Raw genomic sequence first — 20945 nt, 5'->3', positions numbered from 1 at the left:
AAATAATAACTATAAAAAAAATGCAAAAACACTAGTGTTTCTAAGAGTTTTCAGTCAAATATTGTAGAATTCTGGTCCTGCTTGTCTTAAAACATATTTAATTCAATAAAATAAAATACAATGTAAAAATATAAAGTTTTGCTCACAAACTCTTCCATTTTTTGTCATTGCGATGCACCACTCCCATTGAAATCAATGGATTCACAGTATTTTCAGTAGCTTCTCGTGTTCTCCATGTAAAGAGCACTATTTGCATAGCACTGTTAACTGTAATGTTTACAGTGTTACTTATGAGCTTCCATTTCAGTTTAGGATGCTGCATATGTAGACCGTAGACAGCAAAGCAACTCATTAGGGATTGGAACAGAGCCATTGACTGACTAAAACCAATCTGAGCAAAACAGATTAGACAGATTATTTTGACACAGATCTCTATAAGCCGAATATTGGCTGGTCTGATAGCGTGTAAACAAAACTCATTTCCTTACACCACAGTTTCTCAATCCTGCTTATGGAGTCCCTCAGCACTGCACATGTTAGATGTTTCCCTTATGTAAAGGTTCTGTGAGCATTTTTTTACTACCACACATAAAATGTCCTGACTACTGTCAGATATCACTAAAATAGGTGTCACACCTGTCTCAGTGACAGCACCAGACACTGTAAACAGTAAATGGAAGAGTCAAAGCGATTCACGCTTTTAATCCAATCAGAAAACCAGTCAGTCAGAAATGCTTTGTGCCTGTCTATCATTTACTATTGCTTTGATCGTTTTAGAGAGAGGCTGTGTGATTGAAGTTTATAAAATGGTGAACCTGAGCAAATTGTTTACAGCACCTTTAACACGCTTCATCATCTGATTAAACACCATAAATGCGCAGTGCTAAAGGGAAAGTCAAGGAGCAGGAGTGAAAAACGCTAGACTAATGGCCTCTATCACCACGTACTGTACGTTTCTGTCTCCATCGTGTTACCTGTATGATCCCAATTCCTAACCGCTGTCCTCTAAAGCACTTCCTGTCCTCTGTGTGTCTCTTCTTGCAGTATCAGGAGGGCCAAAAGAGGAAGAAACCCAGTTACAGCAGCGTGGACCTATCCGAGGTGGAATGGGAGGACACAGAGGATGTTGTATGGACCAGTTTCTGTGTTTTTACACAATGAGTGCAGACAATACAATACACTTAGACAAAGCCTGGTCACACCAAGACTGATAACTATAACAATAACTATATTAGCGTCCAGAACAGCGGATATTATCCTTCTGTTTATTCTAAGCACATGCTGCAGTTTTGTCGTCTGTCGCTTTCAATGCTTGAGCTCTTTACAGCAGGATGAATTATACAGACAATTCAGACAGTATTACATTGGCATATCCTAGAACAAGATTGAAGGTGCGAGGTGACCGTGCGTTTTCAGTGGCTGGTCCCAGGATATGGAATAGTCTTCCATTATCTGTGAGGTCTGCAACATCGATATATGAATTTAAATCGAAGTTACAGTCTTACTTTTTAAATCAAGCATTCCATTCATTCTAACTCATGGTTTCTTTTTAAGCTTAAATTTAGTGATGTATTTTTTAATCCTCTTTATTGTTTTGTTTATATTATTATTTATTATTCTTATTTTCATTACTGTTCTTTGTACAGCACAGTGGTCAACCTTTGTTGTGTTTATTTGTGCTTTATAAATAAATAAATGGAAAAAAAAATTACATGAATTCTGAAAAAAATTCTGAAAGTTCCAACTTTATTGTTACTATATTGTTTCTGCGTCGTTGTTGTTTAGAACGATTTTTAGAACTATATCTTGATTGTTATCGTTATAGTTATCGTCCTTGGTGCGAATGGGCCTTTAGACCAGAAACTTGCTTTATGTAAATATGAAGATGCAAATGCATTGCAAGTGCACAAACCTGTTCGTACATTATGTTCACGTACTTGCATGAAGTGTTTTGCATCTTAGAGATGTTGCTGTTGACATACAGTATTAAAATGAAGACGTGCTGCTTCAATGCTTCATAAATGTGTTTATTTGTAGTTGCGCACTGCTATGGTGAACAGACGAACAGGCACTTTTTCAATGGAAGTAAAAAGAACAGTTGACAAAGGGGTAATTTCAAGAACTTTTACAATTCCAGATTAATGATATACAATGCTAGTGTCATATTATTAAAAAGAAACATATCTTTACATTTGTTCCCCACCAGAAACGTGTTTTGACAATGCACAATGATTATTTCTACACTGATATTAAAGGAACTCCATTTAGGTAGGTTATGCCTCATATATGTAAATGTGTCTCAAATGTTGGCTTATATACATTTGTACAAATGTTGTTTGAAAGAATGTGACTTTGAAAAGGAGTTTTCTGTGTGATTTGTAGTGTAGGTGTGGCGCTCTCGAGAGGACATGGGAAATACTTCTTCAAGGGAAATGTTTCTTTAGAAGCGGGTGAGGATTTGCTTTATTAGCAAGACTTATGAAAACCATTGTTAAAGCAAGTTATTTTTTATGGTTAAAATGCTGAAATATAATACGTCTTATAGCTTTGGATCACTTATTTTATTAGTTTTCTTTTTATGAATTTGTATGAATTATTTAATTATTTATCAGTCCTAGTAAAGGTCTGATATTTTGAAGTTTGGAGTTTAAAAAAAAAAGTTTTTTACAAGTTTTCACCATTTTTAAACAGCATGTTGATCCTTCATTTTCCTTTGTGGGAATTTGAAATATTTGTAACTAAGAGAAATGTTAAAAAATCATGACTGTTTCATTGACTTTTTGCATATTTTTATGAACAATATCGGAGCAATTCAAATACTTTAGACTTATATTGGTGTGTTTATATTGCTTATTGTTATTTTCATATAATTGAGAAACTAATTTAGTTTTTGATTAACATTTTTAATTAGTTTTTATTTTTATATTTCCAGGATTCATTTTTATTTTAATTAAAGTTTTAGAATTTTTTTGTAGCATGTTTTTGACATTTTTATTAGTTTTTTAAAATGTCTGTGTAGTGTTTGTTAATTTTGACTTCAGATTTAATTTGAGTTATTTTAGTACATCAAGTTAGACAGTTTGCTTAATTTCAAGTAATTATTTTTTTTTATTAAGGTTTTAGTTTTAGGTAACTATAATAACTCTGATTTGCTGAATCATTTAATTCTTCTATATAATGACCCTTTATTTGTCTATCCCTCTTTCTCTGATTTATCCATAAAGTATCCAGGAGTGTTCCTGATACCTCTAATCCACAACTGTTTTTATTTTTATTTTTTTAGGTCTACATGATCTAGAGCAACCAGATGTTGCCCTTGCTGATGAATGGTAAACACTTCTATTGACACTCAATAAATAACCCTCTATTACTAGTTTCAAATATTGTGTGTTTTTGTTTTCAGGACATACTGTAACACAGATGAGCATCATGAGCATTTTCACCTGAGTCAAGTTCAGGCCATCAGACTGTACATGACCAGCCGTAAACCACACCTCAAATGTGAGCAGCATTTCAGATGATCATTCACGTCACCATAAAAAATGACCCTTTTTGCTTTCACAATACATATTCCTGGCTATATTGTGATTGATTCACCAGTGCATGTTATTCTAAAGAGAAATGCTTGTCTCCATAATCTTTTATCAAGTGGTTCTGCCTCTGAAACGATTTTACTTTCAGCTCGGTTTTCAGTTAAATGAGTTCAATTGATCGGTCTAACAATATAAGCTTCTGTGGTATCATCATGGTGCAGTATATACAGTAGCAGATACCCCTACAAAGTCCTTCATCTAGGTCTTACACCCTGCTTACAAAATTACTTCAGTCGTTCAAATACTGTCCCCATTAAAGTTGGTGTCCGATGAGTATTATGGAGTGTGTAAATGTCCTCTCTTGTGTTGTAGGTGACAGAGAGCTGATCCAGCAGGTTCTGTTTGATGCTGTGGTAACTGCTCCTTTAGAAGCATACTGGACTGGACTGGCCCTCAATAAGTCTGAGTGAGTTTGGACTTATACTCTTACTAATTTATATTTACTAAATAGATTTTAAAAGAGCCATATTTCATATTTGTAAAGTTTATTAGACCAACCATGTTCCACCCTCTGTCTATCTTTTGCAGTTTATAGTTTTTGGTGAATGGTTTTGACTGGTCAGGAAAGCTTTGTTCATTAGAGGCAGTCTTGTTAGTCTTTTTTTGTTTGTTTTTATTAACAGGAACTCTGATAAAGGGGTTGAGATCGCTTTCCTTGGCACTCGTACTGGTCTTTCCAGAACCAACCTTTTTGTGGTTCCTGAACAGCTGACCAATCAGTGAGTTCTAATGCAAATGATCGACTAATGACGTTGAATTTAGATGTTATTACACTAGACAATTAAAAAGCCTCAATAAGCATAAATGCTGACGTAAAATATCCTCTATGGTTGCATGTGTTTGCAGAGATTTCCTCACTGCTGAAGACAGGGAGGGCGTCTTTAACGCAGATCACTTTCCTCTGTGGTATAAAAGAGCTGCAGAGCAGGTGCCTGGCACATTCGTGTACTCCATTCCCTTCAGTTCAGGTATGATGCTCAAGTACAACAACACACATCTAAAGTTTTCATGTCACGCAACATAAGCATTTAAGGATGACACCATGCATTTAAAAAAAAACTTTTTTTAGTTTACATTAATTTCATTATAATTACATTTCAGTGTACGATTTTATCTATTGCAGTCACGGTTTCAGGACAAAAAAAAATATTTTTTTTGTGAAAATTACAAATTATGTGTGTTTGTATATATACATACACATCGTTATGTGAAGTGAATAACACTGATTATCTGTTTATCACAGCATCTGTTAGTGGGTGGGATATATCAGGCAGCAAGTGAACATTTTGTCCTCAATTTGATGTGTTAGAAGCAGGAAAAATGGGCAAACGTAAGGGTTTGAGCGAGTTTGACAAGGGCCAAATTTTGATGGCTAGATGACTGGGTCAGATCATCAGATCAAAACTGAAGCTCTTGTGGGGTGTTCCCGTCTGCAGTGGTCCGTATCTAGGAAGGAACAGTGGTGAAGAAGAATAGAAAGGTGTAAGAATGCACAGTGCATCGCAGTTTGTTACGTATGGGGCTACATAGCTGCAGACCAGTCAGGGTGCCCATGGTTTGATGAGCACAGCGAGTTTGAGGTGTTGACTTGGCCTCCAAATTCCCCAGATCTCAATCCAATCAAGCATCTGTGGATGTGCTGAACAAACAAGTCCAATCCATGGAGGCCCCACCTCGTAACTTACAGGACTTAAAGGATCTGCTGCTAACATCATAGTGCCAGATACAACAGCACCTTTAGTGGAGTCCATGCCTCGACGGGTCAGGGCTGTTTTGGCAGCAAAAAGGGGGACAAACACAATATTAGAATTATAATAAGGTCATAATGCCTGATTGGTGTATATATATATATATATATATATATATATATATATATATATATATATATATATATATATATATATATATATATATATATATATATTTAATATATTTAATATTTATGAAAATGCATTTAAATTTATACAAATACATTTACATAAATGTAAAATAGATATTTTATAAATATGTTAACTTAGTATAAATATTAAATATGATACTAGACTAATATTCACTAATTTCTCCACAACATGTTTTTAGCATATCCTACAACTGACAGTAGTTTTGCAAAGTTCATCATTACACTCTAACATATTTTAGGTGGATCTTCAGAATGACAGTTTTATGGCACACTAGTAAATGTTCATCTAATGAAATCTGGATACTGTTGATGTAATAACGCATCAGAGCGATTTGTAACTTTAGCTGCACTGTACTACTTTCCTCACACAGACCGTCTGCTTATCTCTCTTTCCTTCGCCTGTAATTAATGTGCCCTACTTTAATGTTCATGCAGTGTGTGTGTGTGTGTGTGTGTGTGTGTGTGTGTGTGTGTGTGTGTGTGTGTGTGTGTGTGTGTGTGTGTGTGTGTGTGTCAGATCAGGATCATTACATCCCACTCAACAGCTCTTGGGCTCCTTATCACACAGACAGCGCTGATCTTCCAACTCTCTCTGATCAAACACTCTCCCTCATCTGCCTGTACCATTATAAATGAGCTCTGTTTTATCCTCTAACTGAGTGTTTGTTTCAATCCATGCAGCTTTTGATCTGAATATGCAAACGAAGGAGTTGCTCTTAATAGATTTGTGCTTATAAACATTTATGTAAATAAATACTGCCCTCTAGTGGTTATGACATGTCTTTTTAGAGTAATGGATATAGCTTCGGGATCCAGTGGATATCCCATCACAAAAATGTCCAAACAGAACATTCAACAATGGAATTTCATTATGAACCAGTATTTTATTCAGTCTGCGTCATATTTTCCTTTACCTTCTGTACATTTTTTTGAATATTGGGGAAGTCATTTGGCCTGTCCATGTTGGCATTGGTCTAATTTAAACTACTTTGTACCAAGTGAGAGATGTATTTGCACTTAATAGTACATTTTTATTGGACATGTAAAATGTTACGTCAGCAATAATAGATATGGAAGTTCTTAAGCCTGCTAATTTTGCTTTCATAATTACAGATGATTATATGGTTAGTTTTTTATTTGTATTTCTTCTCATTGTATTACCCTTCAGAACAGACCTGCAAGCCATTTTTGGGCCATAAACCAGCAGCTGAGAACCGTTACTTTTGTGAATGTTTACAGATTTCATGTTCATTGATGTAAGTACTATAAGAGGGCATTTGTGTTCATTTGTGATATTTCTTTTAAAGGGAGTGAAAAGAGTGTGGTTTTGGCAAGCACTGCCATCCAACTACTTGATGACAGGAAGTCTCCTATAGTGGCAGGTACATGTTTTCTTTGTTCTGTTTTTAAGCAATGTGACTATATTATAATATATTGTTTTTTAAATGTATTGTTGTAGTAAATGCACTGAGTGCAGCTAAAAGTCATTATATTGAATGTGTTTTTTATGACACCCAAAGCTGTGGGAATTCAAATGAAGCTGGAATTCTTTCAGAGGAAATTTTGGACAGCCAGCCGGCAGGTAAGCACAGAAATATACACTCATGAGAATATAAAAATATATAATTTACCAGAACAGACCGTCTACAACTGATTTGTTGAACCATGTATTATTAGCTACTGCATTAGAGCTCTGTGTATGAGAAATAATGTACAAGAGACCATGGTAGATAAACAGATGTAACTCTTTATAAGCGAGTATCTGAATATGAATAACATTAATGTATGCATTTGCTTCATGTCTTTGCCATTGCATCTGTCCACGCAGTGTAATGCTCTGGATGGCAAATGTACCATCAGCTGTGATAATGAGGTAAATGTGACTGTTTCTCTGCCTTTGGCCATATTTTCAATGATGGAGCTCATAAAATGGCCTGTATTCTCCACATACTTATTATACAATGGGCATTTCTGGAACATCACGGACTTACTAGATCAGTCTGCATGTATGATAAATGACATAAGACAATGCCTTATAGCATTTCTCATTTTAAATTCTATGTCTTTTATTAATGGCTTTGGTATAAAAAGATATAAAATGCATAATTAGTTTACTGTCTCGTTGCATTTGGCCTGAAAATACATTTTAAAATGTAACTGAAAATATGCTCTGAAAAGTTCAGTGGCGGTTTAACAGAATATTCTACCTTTCTCACTCATATTAGGACATTAAATGCTATCTCATAGACAACAATGGCTTCATCCTGGTCTCTGAAAACACTTATCAGGTATTGCATATGGACAATTGTATTAAATACAGCCATTCAGAGTCAATATTGATATGAAATGGAGACTATGACTGTCCATAATGTGCTTCCCACAGACAAACCTCTTCTTTGGAGAAGTGGAAGGAGCTGTCATGAACAAACTGCTTCTGATGGGCTCATTTAAGAAGTAAGAGATGAAAGCGCGCGCACACACACACACACACACACACACACACACAAACACACACACACACACACACACACACACACACACACACACACACACACACACACACACACACACACACACACACACACTTAATTAATATGTTAAATTAATTAACCTACATAGTCAGTCTTCAAGATGTTTCCTATAAACCCAGTGTAAACACTCTTATTTGCATATTTATGAGGTTAATAAGTCTGGTTGGACAAAAACAAGATGCAACGAGTATGCAACCTGTTTTAATATCTATAAACAAGTATTCATATTATCTCTGCATCACTGTAAATAGTATTTAACAAATCTTTAACTAAATTTAACTAATGTAAATAATCTAAACATTCTTAAAAAAAGATAAATTGAGTCTTATTTGTCCAGTTGTTTTTAGAGAATATATACTAAATAAATGTTCTTATCCTATTGGCAAATAGTTTTTTTCTTGTCTTAAGAATAAACCGCTCTAAATTGAGTTGTATTTAGATTTTAAAAAAGTGATGTTTTACTACTTTTACCATGTTGTCATTATCATGTGACCTACCAGTGTCAGTTACGGCTACTCTTTTATGAGTTCTGTGAATTCGGACATACTTCTTTTGTCACATACTGTTTTTTGCCAACTGTAAAGTAGGGAAGTATGTGATTTCGGATGCAGCCTAGGAGTTTCAGCACTACTAACTCAATCTATCTATCTATCATCTCACCCCCTTTATTTATTTATTTTTGCATATGCCTTGGGCAGTAATTATTTAAATTAGATCAATTGTCGGTGTACATTCTCAGAAGAAAACTCAAGACTACAATCGAGGCGTTTCAGGGAGTTCAGTGCCTTTTTCATGCTCAAAGAGCAACATAACACTAAAGAAAGTTGATAATATAAAAAAGCATAATAGATCCTCTATAAATGTTCCTTAACCCAGGGTGGCTTTAACCTGGGGTTGAGTTTAGTAGTAATTCTGCTTCTGCTTTTGTTCCTGCTAGGATTAATTTGTATGACTATCAGGCTCTCTGTAAAGAGTTTGCAGGCAGCAGTGACAGCGCACGCACTTTACTGGATGTGAGTACGCTATCATCTGTGCTGTAGTGTTTAACTTCAGTGCCTCTGGATTCTATTTCCTGTCTCCATTGACATGCTGCGTTCTTCCTTTCAGCCCTTCACCACTGTGAAATGGCTCTTGACAGAACTTGTCATGTGAGATATAACCCTTTTGCTTCACAATTATTATTGTCAGCTTGGGGTTTTCAGTCTGTGTTTCTGAATGAAAATGTGTCTTTATCACAGATTTCTGCTGGAGTTTAACCTATATAGCTGGTGGAACTGGGACTCGACAGTCAAAGGTATCAGTCCATATATGACATGTTAATGGGGTTACATGCTCCTTTGAGCATGCCCTTATTATTTTCCATTTCTTCCACATGATATATAATAGATATTAGATTGAAATCTAATAAAGGACTAAAAAGACTATAAATCTCAATTAATCAGTAGTGCGATGGCATATTAATCACACAAAGCAGAAAATGTAGTTTATGTACACTACCATGCACATAATGCAGACCAAAAACAATATATTATAATACATATTAAGAATGATAATAATGACAATAATGATTGTTTCAGTTGTCAATTAGGGAAATTATTCTCTTGGTAGCTAAATCTAAAGATAATTTTGTTCATAGTTACTGTATTTTAGTAATAAGTTTATTTTTTTCTTCCCCAAAATATTTGGGGGGGGGGGGGGGGGTTATAGTTTTAGCACAATATTAAATATGGAAATGTCCACAATGTGTTGTGGACTAGATCTGCTACGCTCCAACTGCAGATTGTTGTTGTTGCTTCTGCAGAGCAAGGATGGACTTGATATTGCTTGTTAATATATTGACAAGCTGCTGTGAACACGTAAGATATGTAGCTGCTGCATTAATGTACATACATAAATCCTGTAGCAGATCTAGGCAGGTGGATCTGGAGGAGGTACGAGGTAACTCTAAAAGCACACTGCAGGACTTAAAGGGTTAGTTCACCCAAAAATGAAATGGATTTAATTAATGACTCACCCTAATGTCGTTCCACACCCGTAAGACCTCCGTTCATCTTCAGAATACAGTTTAAGATATTTAGTCCGATAGCGTATCCAATGTATGCACACTATACTGTCCATGTCCAGAAAGGTAATAAAAACATCATCACAGTAGTGCATATGTGACATCAGTTAGTTCATTAGAATCTCTTGAAGCATCGAAAATACATTTTGGTCCAAAAATAACAAAAACGACTTTATTTAGCATTGTCTTCTCTTCCGCGTTTGTGTTCAATCCTCAAATAAAGATTCAAATGGTTATGAATCAGTGAATCTATTCATGATTCGGATCACCAATGTCACGTGATTTCAGCAGTTTCACAGTTTGACACGCGATCCGAATCAAATTTCATTTTTGGGTGAACTAACCCTTTAAAGGAAGTGTATGTAAGAATGTAGCCAAAACTGGTACCACAATCACTTTCAAATGACTGTAGAGTGGTGTATCCCCCTCCCTATCCAGGGTTTGCATATTCAGTGGAGCTTCAGGCCAAATCACAACATGTCAACATCAACATCAGTTGAGGGCTGCGACAACAACTTTTAAATGACAATATCCTGGCCGGACTACTGTTGTCAGTGATATAAGCATTTTAATTAACATGATTTCTTAATGTCTAGTGACATATCAGGGCCATTTTATGATTCATTAAAATACATTTCTTACAGTTCCTGTTTAAAGCAAACAATGAACCAGACTATTTAAATGTTGAACAAGCAATCTCATTGGCTGCAGGATTGCTTGCAAATTGCATGCTCTAGAGTTTCTTGACTAAACCAGACATATAATTGAGTTGTTTTAAGTCTAGAGCATGATAATATAAATTGAGATGTCCATTAAAGCAGATGTTGAGTTGAACTGAGTGTGATAAGTATTTTTTCATGTGTGCAGCCCAGAGAGCACAGAGGACAATGATGGTGCCATGTGACACAGAATACCCAGCCTTTGTCTCTGAGCGCACCATCAAAGAAACCACAGGGAACATTGACTGTAATGGCTGTACACGGTGAGAACATCTGTGTATATATGAGTGTGCATGCTTATTTATAATGCACAGCATAAATGAGTGGAATGTGGCATCTATTAATTATTTATATTAAGATTTATATTAAGGGGGGGATTTATATTAAGATCTCCAGATATCAATTCAATAGTTCATTTATTAGCTCATATAAACCTCATGTTTAAAGAGCAGGGACAGTTTTTTTAAAATGCATTTTATTTCATGATTTCACCGGAACAAATAGAGAGTCTCTGCAACGGTGTTAAGCGATTAAAGCGCTCGTCTGTGTGTAGACTGCACATGCACGCGCCAATGATAACCGCGGCAACGAGCGCCAGATAGCCTCTTATATAACAAATGAATGAAATGATGCTCTTCTAGTTAACCAGAGATGTTTTGTTTGTATTAGTTAGTTTCATCATCCGTGCAACCAGATGTTTCAGTGATTCAAAAGGTGGTGGCCCGCAAATTACACCTATGTATATCAATAACCCGTAACGAACTGTTGCTTACTGTACATGGATACAACTTTTATCAATATTATTGGTTATTTCAATAACACAAACTTATTGCTGCCTTGAAGAACAAGCGGGTGAAGATGATGAAGATAAAGCCGCCGCCCCTCCATGTCTCTCCTGAGAGCTCATCTTTATGAACTAATACAAAGCACCGCGAGTTCATTCCAATATGCGCAGGTCAGAGAGCACCTGTCCATCAAAAGTTCATCCAATCAGAGTAGATCACTGTTAAGCCCGCCCCCACGAGAGGTTTGTGTCAAAACAGCAAATGAAAAACTGAGAAACATAAGGGAAATCTTTGGCAATACATTCAAAATCCACAAATTGCGAAAACGAATCTTTGAAAAACATTAACAAAGAATGAAGCATGCTGAATATTCTGTTACATTTGTGCAGTTCATTGAATTGAGTTCATTTTTTTCATTTTCAATGTGTTTTTCTTCTTTTTTAATAGCATATGTTCGATAGTTTCTGAAAAAGTTTTGTTCAGTTTTATTGAGACAAAGGTAATTCCATAAAGATAGCCTGGTCTGACAGCATTAAATTGAGCTGCGCTTCACTATTACTCATATATTTATTTCTGACATAAAGTGCTGTGTGTACACAAATGTCTCAAAATGATCACAGACATATTTATAAAGAATATAACAAAAGATAAAGTTTATAGATAATATTAAGATTGTATTTAGATAAGAAATTTACAGATTAGATAAAGATAAGTGTATTTAGAGTTAAACTGTATATTTAGTGATATTTAATTATATAATTTTGTTAAAGTTGGCATGAAACAGAAGTTGCAATGTTCTTTTCTTCCCTATTATGACGTATATCTAAGGGGAAAAAATGTGGGGCGGGACTTGATTTTGTCTGTGGGGAATTGATTGGATGGTAGTGGTTTGCTATTGGTGGATCTCATGTGAGTGACAGGTTGCCCCGCCCTCACGCCAGTAAACACATCATCAGAGAGGAGAAGAGCTGCAAGAGGGAGAGGAAGTTATTTTGGTTAAAGATTATTGTTTAATAGTTTAATGTTTAATTTATTTTTTATGTGCAGAGATGCATTTTATTTAATTAAATAAACACTGTAATATTCAATGAAAATAAGGGGGAAAATGTTGAATTTTTTAATGAATTTTATTGTGTTTTTTTAAAGTGCCCTTTTTTGTCATCAGGTAAATAACAAATATTCTCACTGTGTACAAGAATCTGACTTCTTCACATCTGTGTGTTTTCCCACTCAGGACATTTGTGATTCAGCAGATTCCCAGTAGTAACCTGTTCATGGTCGTTGTGGAGAATAAATGTGACTGTGGTTCCACCCCTCCGGTTACCATGGAGCCCATTGAGATCATTTATATCCTTTCATAAACTAAACACAGCAGCTTGTTTAACATGTGTGTTTGTATAATTATCAGCCTTGACCTCTGAGCACATAATGAGTCTCTGAAGTGCGACAGACTGAAGTTTCAAAAGGATCGCAGACGGCCAAAGTCCTGTCATCCATTTCATCCGGAGGTACAGAGAGAGTTTGTGTGTATTATATGTAATAACCATAGATGCACTTCATCATCATCATTATCATCATCATTTTATTTTAAATAAATAAATAGTACAAAAATTAAAGTAGACCTTGTAATCGGTCGGTTAATCGCAGAAAAAAAAACTCCACAGGAAGTAGTTACGTCAAACAGTCCATAACAGTATCATTAACACGGCTAGTCCACGTGGTAATTGTCTTTTTTTACTTGTGTGGTAATTGGAAATCCAAATTGTGGGATCATTTCGAGAGGGTAAAGGATGACCCTAAAGCCTCAAGAGTCACACTTGCGTTATGTTATGTTGTATAAATAGTAATGTATAAGTGTACTTATGTTGGTTAGAACCACATTGAGTCTGCATTTAAAATGCTTATCCACATCACGACTCAAATAAAGTACACTCAAAAAGTTATAGTGGGCCATTCACTCTTCAATTATACACCTCTTGCAGGCTTTCAGCTCATTTTAAGTCATTTTGTAGCTGAAAGTTGAATCAGTAAAGTGTGTAAATGTATAAATGTGGTCATGAAGTGTAGTGTTCTTTTCTGACAATTTAAAGGTGCTGACTATTTAGGAAGCGTGCGAAGTTCAAATATTTTGCTGATGCCAATTATTCTGCTCTGAAATATGTGTTCCAGTTAGGAATGTCTGTTTTTGTTTTTTTCTGGGTGATCCCGCACACTGCCAATTTACACAATAATATTTTGACACTCCAGGTTGCCAGATGGTGGAAAACACAGCATATTGCAGCCATGTAAATTTCTATCCATCTAAAAAGCTTTTGTTTCTTTAAAGGGGGGGGTGAAACACTCAGTTTCAGTCAATCTCATGTCAATCTTGAGTACCTATAGAGTAGTATTGCATCCTTCATATCTCCGAAAAGTCTTTAGTTTTATTATATTTATAAAAGAAATATGGGCTGTACCGAGTCTTTCCGGAAAAAAAACGAGCGCCTGGAGGCGTATCGAGTGGGCGGAGCTAAAGAATGACGATCGCGCAAAGCGGTGACGTCCTCAAGCGTGGAGAAACCCATGCTATCGATCTCAGCTAATAGATATATGATCCAGAATCAGATTCGGAGGCTGAAATAAATTGAACAGGAGAAACAGCAACAGCAGGACGTCCGTCTCTGTGGTATGGACTGTATTTAGTGGCCTGTCAACATTTGTGTGTCTTTATATGCAGTTTATGAGGACATGATTCGGTTTATGGACTATTGTATGGGACTAAACCTTAGCAGTAGCAAGCAAAACGGTTTTGTACGTCAGACTAGTGTAACGTCATACAGAGAACAACAATGGAGTAACCGTTAGCGCATTTGAATGACGAAGCACGCGATCGTGTCGTTTACTGATGTTTACTCAGGCGACGATAAGCAACAGCAGAGACATTTGAAGCAGTTTTACTCACCGGCTGCTTCCAAAGCAGGACCGAACCTTTATCGCTGGGACCGCTCCGTCAAAAACACACTTCTTGGAGTGTGGAGATCCACTTTGCGATGCGATGTTGTGAAGCTTCCCGTCATTTCTGCGTTCAAATCGGTTCAAATGCAGCGCTGCCTTCCCGGAATGCTGTGCTGAAGCGTTGAAGTCGCTCGACGTCACCCATAGGAATAAAGTGGAGCGCGGCGCGGACTATAACCGACATTAGTGTTCACGGACGACTGGATCTGCAGCTTGAGAGAGTGTTTACGGCCGTGCATTTCCTCTCTCGCTCTAGTCACGCGCGCGCGCACCCTTCCGGGAGAAGAGCCCGTACGGTCCATACAAGGACCTTCCGCTCTATTAACGTCAAGACGACCCATACTCGAAAAAAACTCTCCGAAACTTGTGAGAAACCAGAAGGAGTATTTTTAACACAGAAATACTCCATCAAACGTCCAACATTAGTTTTTGAAACTTTGTCTACGTTTAGGATGGGAATCCAAGTCTTTAACGGTGTAAAAAGCTCAGTATGCATGAAACAGCATTTCACCCCCCCTTTAAAACCAAAAATATTGTAGATGCCTTTGAGAGATAAAAATGGCTTAAAGCCCAGAAAGACTTTTCGCTTTCTGTTGTCAGTTGCACTTGTTCTTGTTGCACTTCCTCAATCTGTGTGATTGTGGAGTCTGAGGAGGTAGGGTCGGGGAAACGCCTCTTTTGAATTTGAACTGAAGGTCACATTTCAACCAATAGATGTCAATATTACATCCATACTGCACCTTTAATACTCTACAAATGAGTTTTTCTCTGTTTGCTGACCCTAACTATGTATTTTTCTCAACAGGAAAACGCAATGGAATGTGGATCAGCGAATTCTTTGAGTTTTCCAATGGTGGCCATTTTATTGCCAGTTTTGTCATTCCTGGTCAGCAGGTGACCTCTGACCCCTTGCCCTGACCCATTATATTTATACACTCAAATCAGAGAGCCTTGCTTCCGCCAAACATGAAGTCTCTGTCCACTGAGACAAAAATCATCTTAGTGATGTCTGAATTACTGAAGATAGATGATATTTATTACCGTCAAAGACGTGTTAGAATGTGCTGAGTGTTTTATTCTTACATGTGGACCGGTGAACATACCTGGATATGAGTGGCCGCCACGAGCCGTCACAGCTAAACGCAGTCCATGTAGCTGTTCTTCAAGGTTCTTTCATACACCTCAACTTTAGTCTTAATCTGTACTGCTAAGCACAGACAAAAAAACTGAGCAAAAATGTAATTTATATAATTATTGTTTGCCTGCTTCTCAGATTGATTCGGCATTTAATTTGAAGTCTTAAGATGCATGACGTGACAAAATAGGAATATTTCACAGTGCTGTTTGTAAGAATAGCATACATTGTCATCAAAAGATGAGATGTGGATTCTTCACAAACTTTATAAGTTTTGCCTGCCTAAAAAAGTATTTGGAAAGTAACTTAATTGCCTATTCCCTTTACATCAAAGGAAAGCCATGTTATGTAAATAAAAACATATTTTCCATCAGTTTTCTGTCATTTAATTAAATTCTCTGAGCTATTTTAATCTTTAGGTTATAATAAGGCAGAGATTTCTCATTTCTCTTAGAGGACCTGCAACTTGAATTTTAGGACTAAAAACAATCAAATCTGACAACTATCATAGCTTTTTTTAGTGCAAAGCACACATTTATGGTAAAAAGCATCACTTTGGTTGCCAGAAATTCATTGTAAAAATATTGAGTGTTTGCTGTGTTTACGTTATAGGACATTGGTGTCTGTATATTGTAAAATGTATATTCAATTAATAATATGATGTTAGCATACCAATTGAGTTGAATTACCGAAATCAACTTTTATTTACTATATACTCATGTTTAAAGGGTCACCAGTATACAGGATCATATACAAAATACACTGAAACAATGCAAATAAACACAAAACAACCTAATGTACATGATTCATAGCAAACATAATGAGCTAATTTATTAAATAAAATATAATCGTAATTGGGATTTCATGGAATGTCCTTTTACTGTTTTTCATCATATATACATTATATATAATTGTTGATGATGGATGATAATTCATTGTTTTTACTTCCAAAACCCATACATTTAACAGTATTTTACAGTTAAAGGGTCATGATGACATGAAAACACAATGTTGATCTTTTGACATTTTTGTCCTTTTCATAGCTTAAAACTATCCACAGTAAAAAAAAAAATTCAAGCTCCAAAAAATGTCTCAGGTTACGACTGTACCCCTGGTTCCCTAAAGAGAGAATAAGACACTGCGTCGAGACTTCTGCCACAGGGCATCTCTGTGAACCCTAACAGGACACAGCAGATATTTCAGACCAGAAATACATTAGGCCCCACAATATTAATGGGGACCTTATACACATAATCCGGCCTAGGGTAAAAAAAGGCTTTCACCATGATCTGCTCAAATTCCAGGCATGACAAAGGCCTGTAAGTCTCAAATTATTTTAAGAAAAAATATGGCAAGAGGGAAGACAGTCTTTAGAGTGAGGAACTTTTCTGGAACTTCCTCAATAGGCTCGAAGGTTTTGAGGGTGAAAGATTATACCCGAGAACTATACTCAGGCCGACCAGTACGGGGCTACTAGTAAAAGACAGGCCCCGTCCTGGTAAACCCTCTCCAGAACTCTCGAGAGCAGAATGATCGGGGGGAAAGCATATAGACGTAGCCATATCTACTCCGTAGCATCCAGTCCAAGAGGAGCTGGACACATAAGGGAGAACAGTGTGTCGTCTCTAGAGATGCAAACCGGTCTACTTCCGCTTGACCAAACTTCTCCCACAGGAGCTCCACCACCTCAGGGTGGATTCTCTTTTACCACAGGTCTCAGCCCTGCCTCAATACAGGATGCCTGCTCCCTGGTTTAATGTTCCGGAATGTAAGCTGCCCTCAGAAAAAGCAATTTCCCCTCGACCTCAGACCCCCTGATGGTTTAAGTAAGAGACCACTGATGTTGTCTGTTCGAGCTCATGATGGCATCTCAGATCTGGGAGGGAGTGTTTGAGCACTAGAAACACAGCCATCATCTCCAGTCGATTTATGTGCCAAGAGAGCTGATGTATGCAACAGACCTTGAGCTGAGCAACCACTCATAATCGCCCCCCAGCCTGTGAGGGAAGCATCTGTCGTTTAACATGGTGCGACAAGAAGGCCCCAGCATAGGGCCTTCTGAAAGAAACCCCTTGGTTTTGTGCCACCACTACAAGCGTTACATGTACAGTAGGCCAAAAGGTTTTACATTGGAAACTTTGAAACTGTTTGACAGTGAGTGACTGGCCTAATTTTACACCATTTACGGCTGAGAGAATCGAAGCAACACGAGCAGGAGAGAGATGTGCCTGCATGGTTGCCTAATTCCAAACTATATGCCTAAAGTAAGGGGTTTTCTGAGCTGGAAAAAAAGCAAATAGAAGTATAGGATATTGAATAAAATAGAAATATTCTGTGTGCTGCTGATTACAGGACTGAATGAATAGTAAAATAATGTTTGCCCTGTTTAAACAGTGTCTGCGTGAGTCTCTGTGCAGACTTGAGAAAGACACTTCCACAGTAACAAGTGGATGGTTTATTTTTAATGGCATTCCTGGATCACATTGGAGAATTATTGTTTGTTCAGAGCACTTTACTGCATTTTGTAAAGAATGGCACAGTATAATTGAGTTTGCAAAGAACCTATGTTTTGAAAGATGAAATGAGCAGACTCACAACACTGCATTGGATCTGACAACAGCTACGTTCCAAAATGTAAGTAAACAATCTCATCTGTAAATTACAATTTTATGTGGATAATGTTTTAAAGCAATTGCGAAGGGGCGTTTGGATTTACCTTTTTTTGTGTGTTTTTCCCCACATTTTTCTATGGAATGACGTTAGTTGAACATAATGGTGACAGTTTACTGCCATGCCTTATATGAGCCACCTATTAAAAATTGATAATTTCAGACTGAGAGATAGTTAAAATATAAACTGTAAATTATAATTAATATTTTAAGTTCCACACTGAACGCTGAATAATGAAAGTAAATGCCTATTTTCTGCAGGTAAAAATACTTTGTAATAGAAATACTGTACATAATGAAACAGAGGCTCATCAGGGCACCAAACTGTAGACTTGATCTTCTGCGTTTGAGTGATCTGGTTTGTCAGGGATTGTGCAGTACATGTGGTAAACATTCTTAAGGAACAAGACAGAAAGATAGAAAAGACACACAGAATAAATATCATGGCATTCTGTTCATGATGGACATCTCATTTGTTTATGTGGATTTGTGATGAGACAGTGTGTTCACACATACCTAATTTTCCTCTGTATTTGCCTTTTTCTGTTGTTTATTGACCAAAACACCTGTAATGCAATGCAGAAGCATCATATCACTTTAAAGAACATGTTGACCTTCATGAACAAGCTCTTTGTCATAAAGCTTTAATGTTTTTTAAGCTTTGCCACTTTGTACAGCAGAATCATCTCTTCTCAGACTCATTGTTTAACAGTGATGCGATGATGAATTTAGTATTTGTCCCCCTTCTTCCGGATGAGCTCATCGTGATCGGGTGGGCCAAGTTTCTCAATGCTTATATGTGACCATCAAAATTGCCGGGAATGGGTTCTCTTTCATCATCTTGTGTTCGAGATCCACCTATGGGGAAGGGTATCCGTACCTGACCTTCCAATTGCACCGCACAGCCAATTCCAGGTAAGGCCCAACCCCCTTACCTGAGTCACAAATGAGCCAGCTGGGTGCCATCAGTGCCTCCTCAGCTCAGGTGGGAACACACATGAGTTACAAGTCAGCTTGGCTGACTGTTTTAGCTCCCGAGTGGGTGACGCGAACAATAATGCAGGGCTACAGTGCAGTTTGTAATAAAGCCCCTGCATTCAACAGCGTTCTCTATTCACAAACAGAGGAGAGCACTCACATTCTGAAACAAGAAATCTCTTCCCTACTGGAGAAGGGAGCGATTCAGGTTGTGTCCCCTAATCTGATAAATCAGGGATTTTATTCTCGTTATTTCCTTCTTCCAAAGAAGGACAGTTGTCTCCCACCCATTTTGGATCTCAGAGTGTTAAACAAACATTTGAGGAAATACAATTGAGGAATGTTAACTCTTGGCTCTCTCGCCTGCTCCATAAAACCGAACGACTGGTTCACATAGGTTGATCTGAAAGATAATTTTGTTTCCCACATTTATCTGCAACACAGGAAGTTTCTTCGTTTTGACTATCAAGGCACATGTTCCGAATTCACAATTCTTCCGTTCAGGCTTTCACTCGGCCAAAGGACTTGTCCGTGTGCAGAGGCAGACTTTGCTCTAAGAATGCCAGGTCTATGGATTTTGACATGTTGTACATTGATGATTGACTCATAATAACCAAATTCTGATTATCCTGGGCTTGGATTTGAACTCAGTCCCCATGTGAGTGTGTCTCTCTCTCAAGAGTGTGTTCTCTTTATAATGAACTGATTGTAGCAGTTCAGGAAGGGGTGAAAGTACAATATTGCTCATGTTTTAGACTGCAGGGTCTTATTGCGTCATCTATCCAGGTTTTGCCCCTGGGACTCCTGAGAATTAGAGCGTTCAAGGAATGGGTTTTGTAACCCCGGTTCTCTGAAACATTTAGTAGAGAGATCCACCAACTTTCCCTGCTTGCTACACACTAAATGTTTTTTAAATAAAGACTGAATACAACTTCTTTCTGTGGAACAAAAAATTAAGACTTTTTGGTTTTGAACAGCAAGAAAGTGAGTAAATTATTTTAGTTTGAGCGTGAACTGTTGTTTTAAGAGAAGATGTGGCTAATAATGCTTGTCTGCTGAAGACTTGAAAGAGTAAATGGTGTCAGTTTCTGCTGTGGTCACTTAGCAGGTTTATTATTATTTCTTGGTGAAATCTGTTAATAAACTTAACATTATCTGAGATCATTTACTGAAAATTGGGTTTTCTCACCTACAGATTTGGGCTGAGATGTGGCCGATAAACAAATCAGAGAGTATGTCTCTGCAGGTCCAGAACTCTAAAAAACAAAGAATAACATAAAGGTCATGACCCTTTAAGACATTCTTACTCATTATGGTATTATGGATATGTATTACCTTTTGTAAATGCACAGATACTCACCATATCGATTCCTTGACTGGGCACATCTGATGGAATTGACCTCATCTTATTGCTAAGAATCAAACATTGATCTTTATAGCATCTTTTCATACATGCATATGTAAGATAAGGTGAATGTTTTAAATAATGTTTAACCTTAATGAACAAGTTATTTGTCATAATTCCGACTGAACTGAATGAATGAAAAAAAAGCGTACCATCGTCGTCTTTTTCGACCTA

The 20945-nt window shown here is 37.0% G+C and overlaps 1 protein-coding gene and 1 long non-coding RNA gene across 5 annotated transcripts in view; one reads left to right on the top strand and one right to left on the bottom strand.

The window, feature by feature from the left end:
- The window catches only part of cacna2d3 (calcium channel, voltage dependent, alpha2/delta subunit 3), a 57563-nt gene extending 41471 nt beyond the window's left edge, over positions 1 to 16092 (top strand). For all 4 annotated transcript variants that reach the window (XM_067430808.1, XM_067430807.1, XM_067430806.1 and 1 more), the window contains 21 exons: positions 1045 to 1128; positions 2038 to 2109; positions 2207 to 2268; positions 2383 to 2450; positions 3284 to 3329; positions 3404 to 3501; positions 3906 to 3999; positions 4217 to 4312; positions 4440 to 4561; positions 6801 to 6875; positions 7014 to 7075; positions 7322 to 7366; positions 7719 to 7781; positions 7877 to 7947; positions 8962 to 9037; positions 9132 to 9172; positions 9263 to 9318; positions 10954 to 11068; positions 12825 to 12940; positions 13019 to 13098; positions 15390 to 16092. In XM_067430808.1, the coding sequence (XP_067286909.1) occupies positions 1045 to 1128; positions 2038 to 2109; positions 2207 to 2268; positions 2383 to 2450; positions 3284 to 3329; positions 3404 to 3501; positions 3906 to 3999; positions 4217 to 4312; positions 4440 to 4561; positions 6801 to 6875; positions 7014 to 7075; positions 7322 to 7366; positions 7719 to 7781; positions 7877 to 7947; positions 8962 to 9037; positions 9132 to 9172; positions 9263 to 9318; positions 10954 to 11068; positions 12825 to 12940; positions 13019 to 13098; positions 15390 to 15482 (1635 nt within the window). In that variant the 3' untranslated portion in view covers positions 15483 to 16092. The remainder of the gene's footprint in view (positions 1 to 1044; positions 1129 to 2037; positions 2110 to 2206; positions 2269 to 2382; positions 2451 to 3283; positions 3330 to 3403; positions 3502 to 3905; positions 4000 to 4216; positions 4313 to 4439; positions 4562 to 6800; positions 6876 to 7013; positions 7076 to 7321; positions 7367 to 7718; positions 7782 to 7876; positions 7948 to 8961; positions 9038 to 9131; positions 9173 to 9262; positions 9319 to 10953; positions 11069 to 12824; positions 12941 to 13018; positions 13099 to 15389) is intronic.
- A 512-nt stretch (positions 16093 to 16604) lies between these two features.
- Positions 16605 to 20775, bottom strand: LOC137058649 (uncharacterized). The gene is made up of 4 exons (XR_010900778.1): positions 20727 to 20775; positions 20556 to 20622; positions 18905 to 18954; positions 16605 to 18783 (listed from the first exon to the last, which is right to left on the bottom strand). It is a non-coding gene; the product is annotated as an uncharacterized lncRNA (long non-coding RNA).
- Between the last annotated feature and the right edge of the window lie 170 nt (positions 20776 to 20945).

This window comes from Pseudorasbora parva, chromosome 22 (genome assembly GCF_024679245.1).
Source record: "Pseudorasbora parva isolate DD20220531a chromosome 22, ASM2467924v1, whole genome shotgun sequence".
NCBI classification, from domain to species: Eukaryota; Metazoa; Chordata; class Actinopteri; order Cypriniformes; family Gobionidae; genus Pseudorasbora; species Pseudorasbora parva.
The sequence above is the reverse complement of the archived record's forward strand: the minus strand, read 5'-3'. Positions and strand labels throughout refer to the sequence as shown.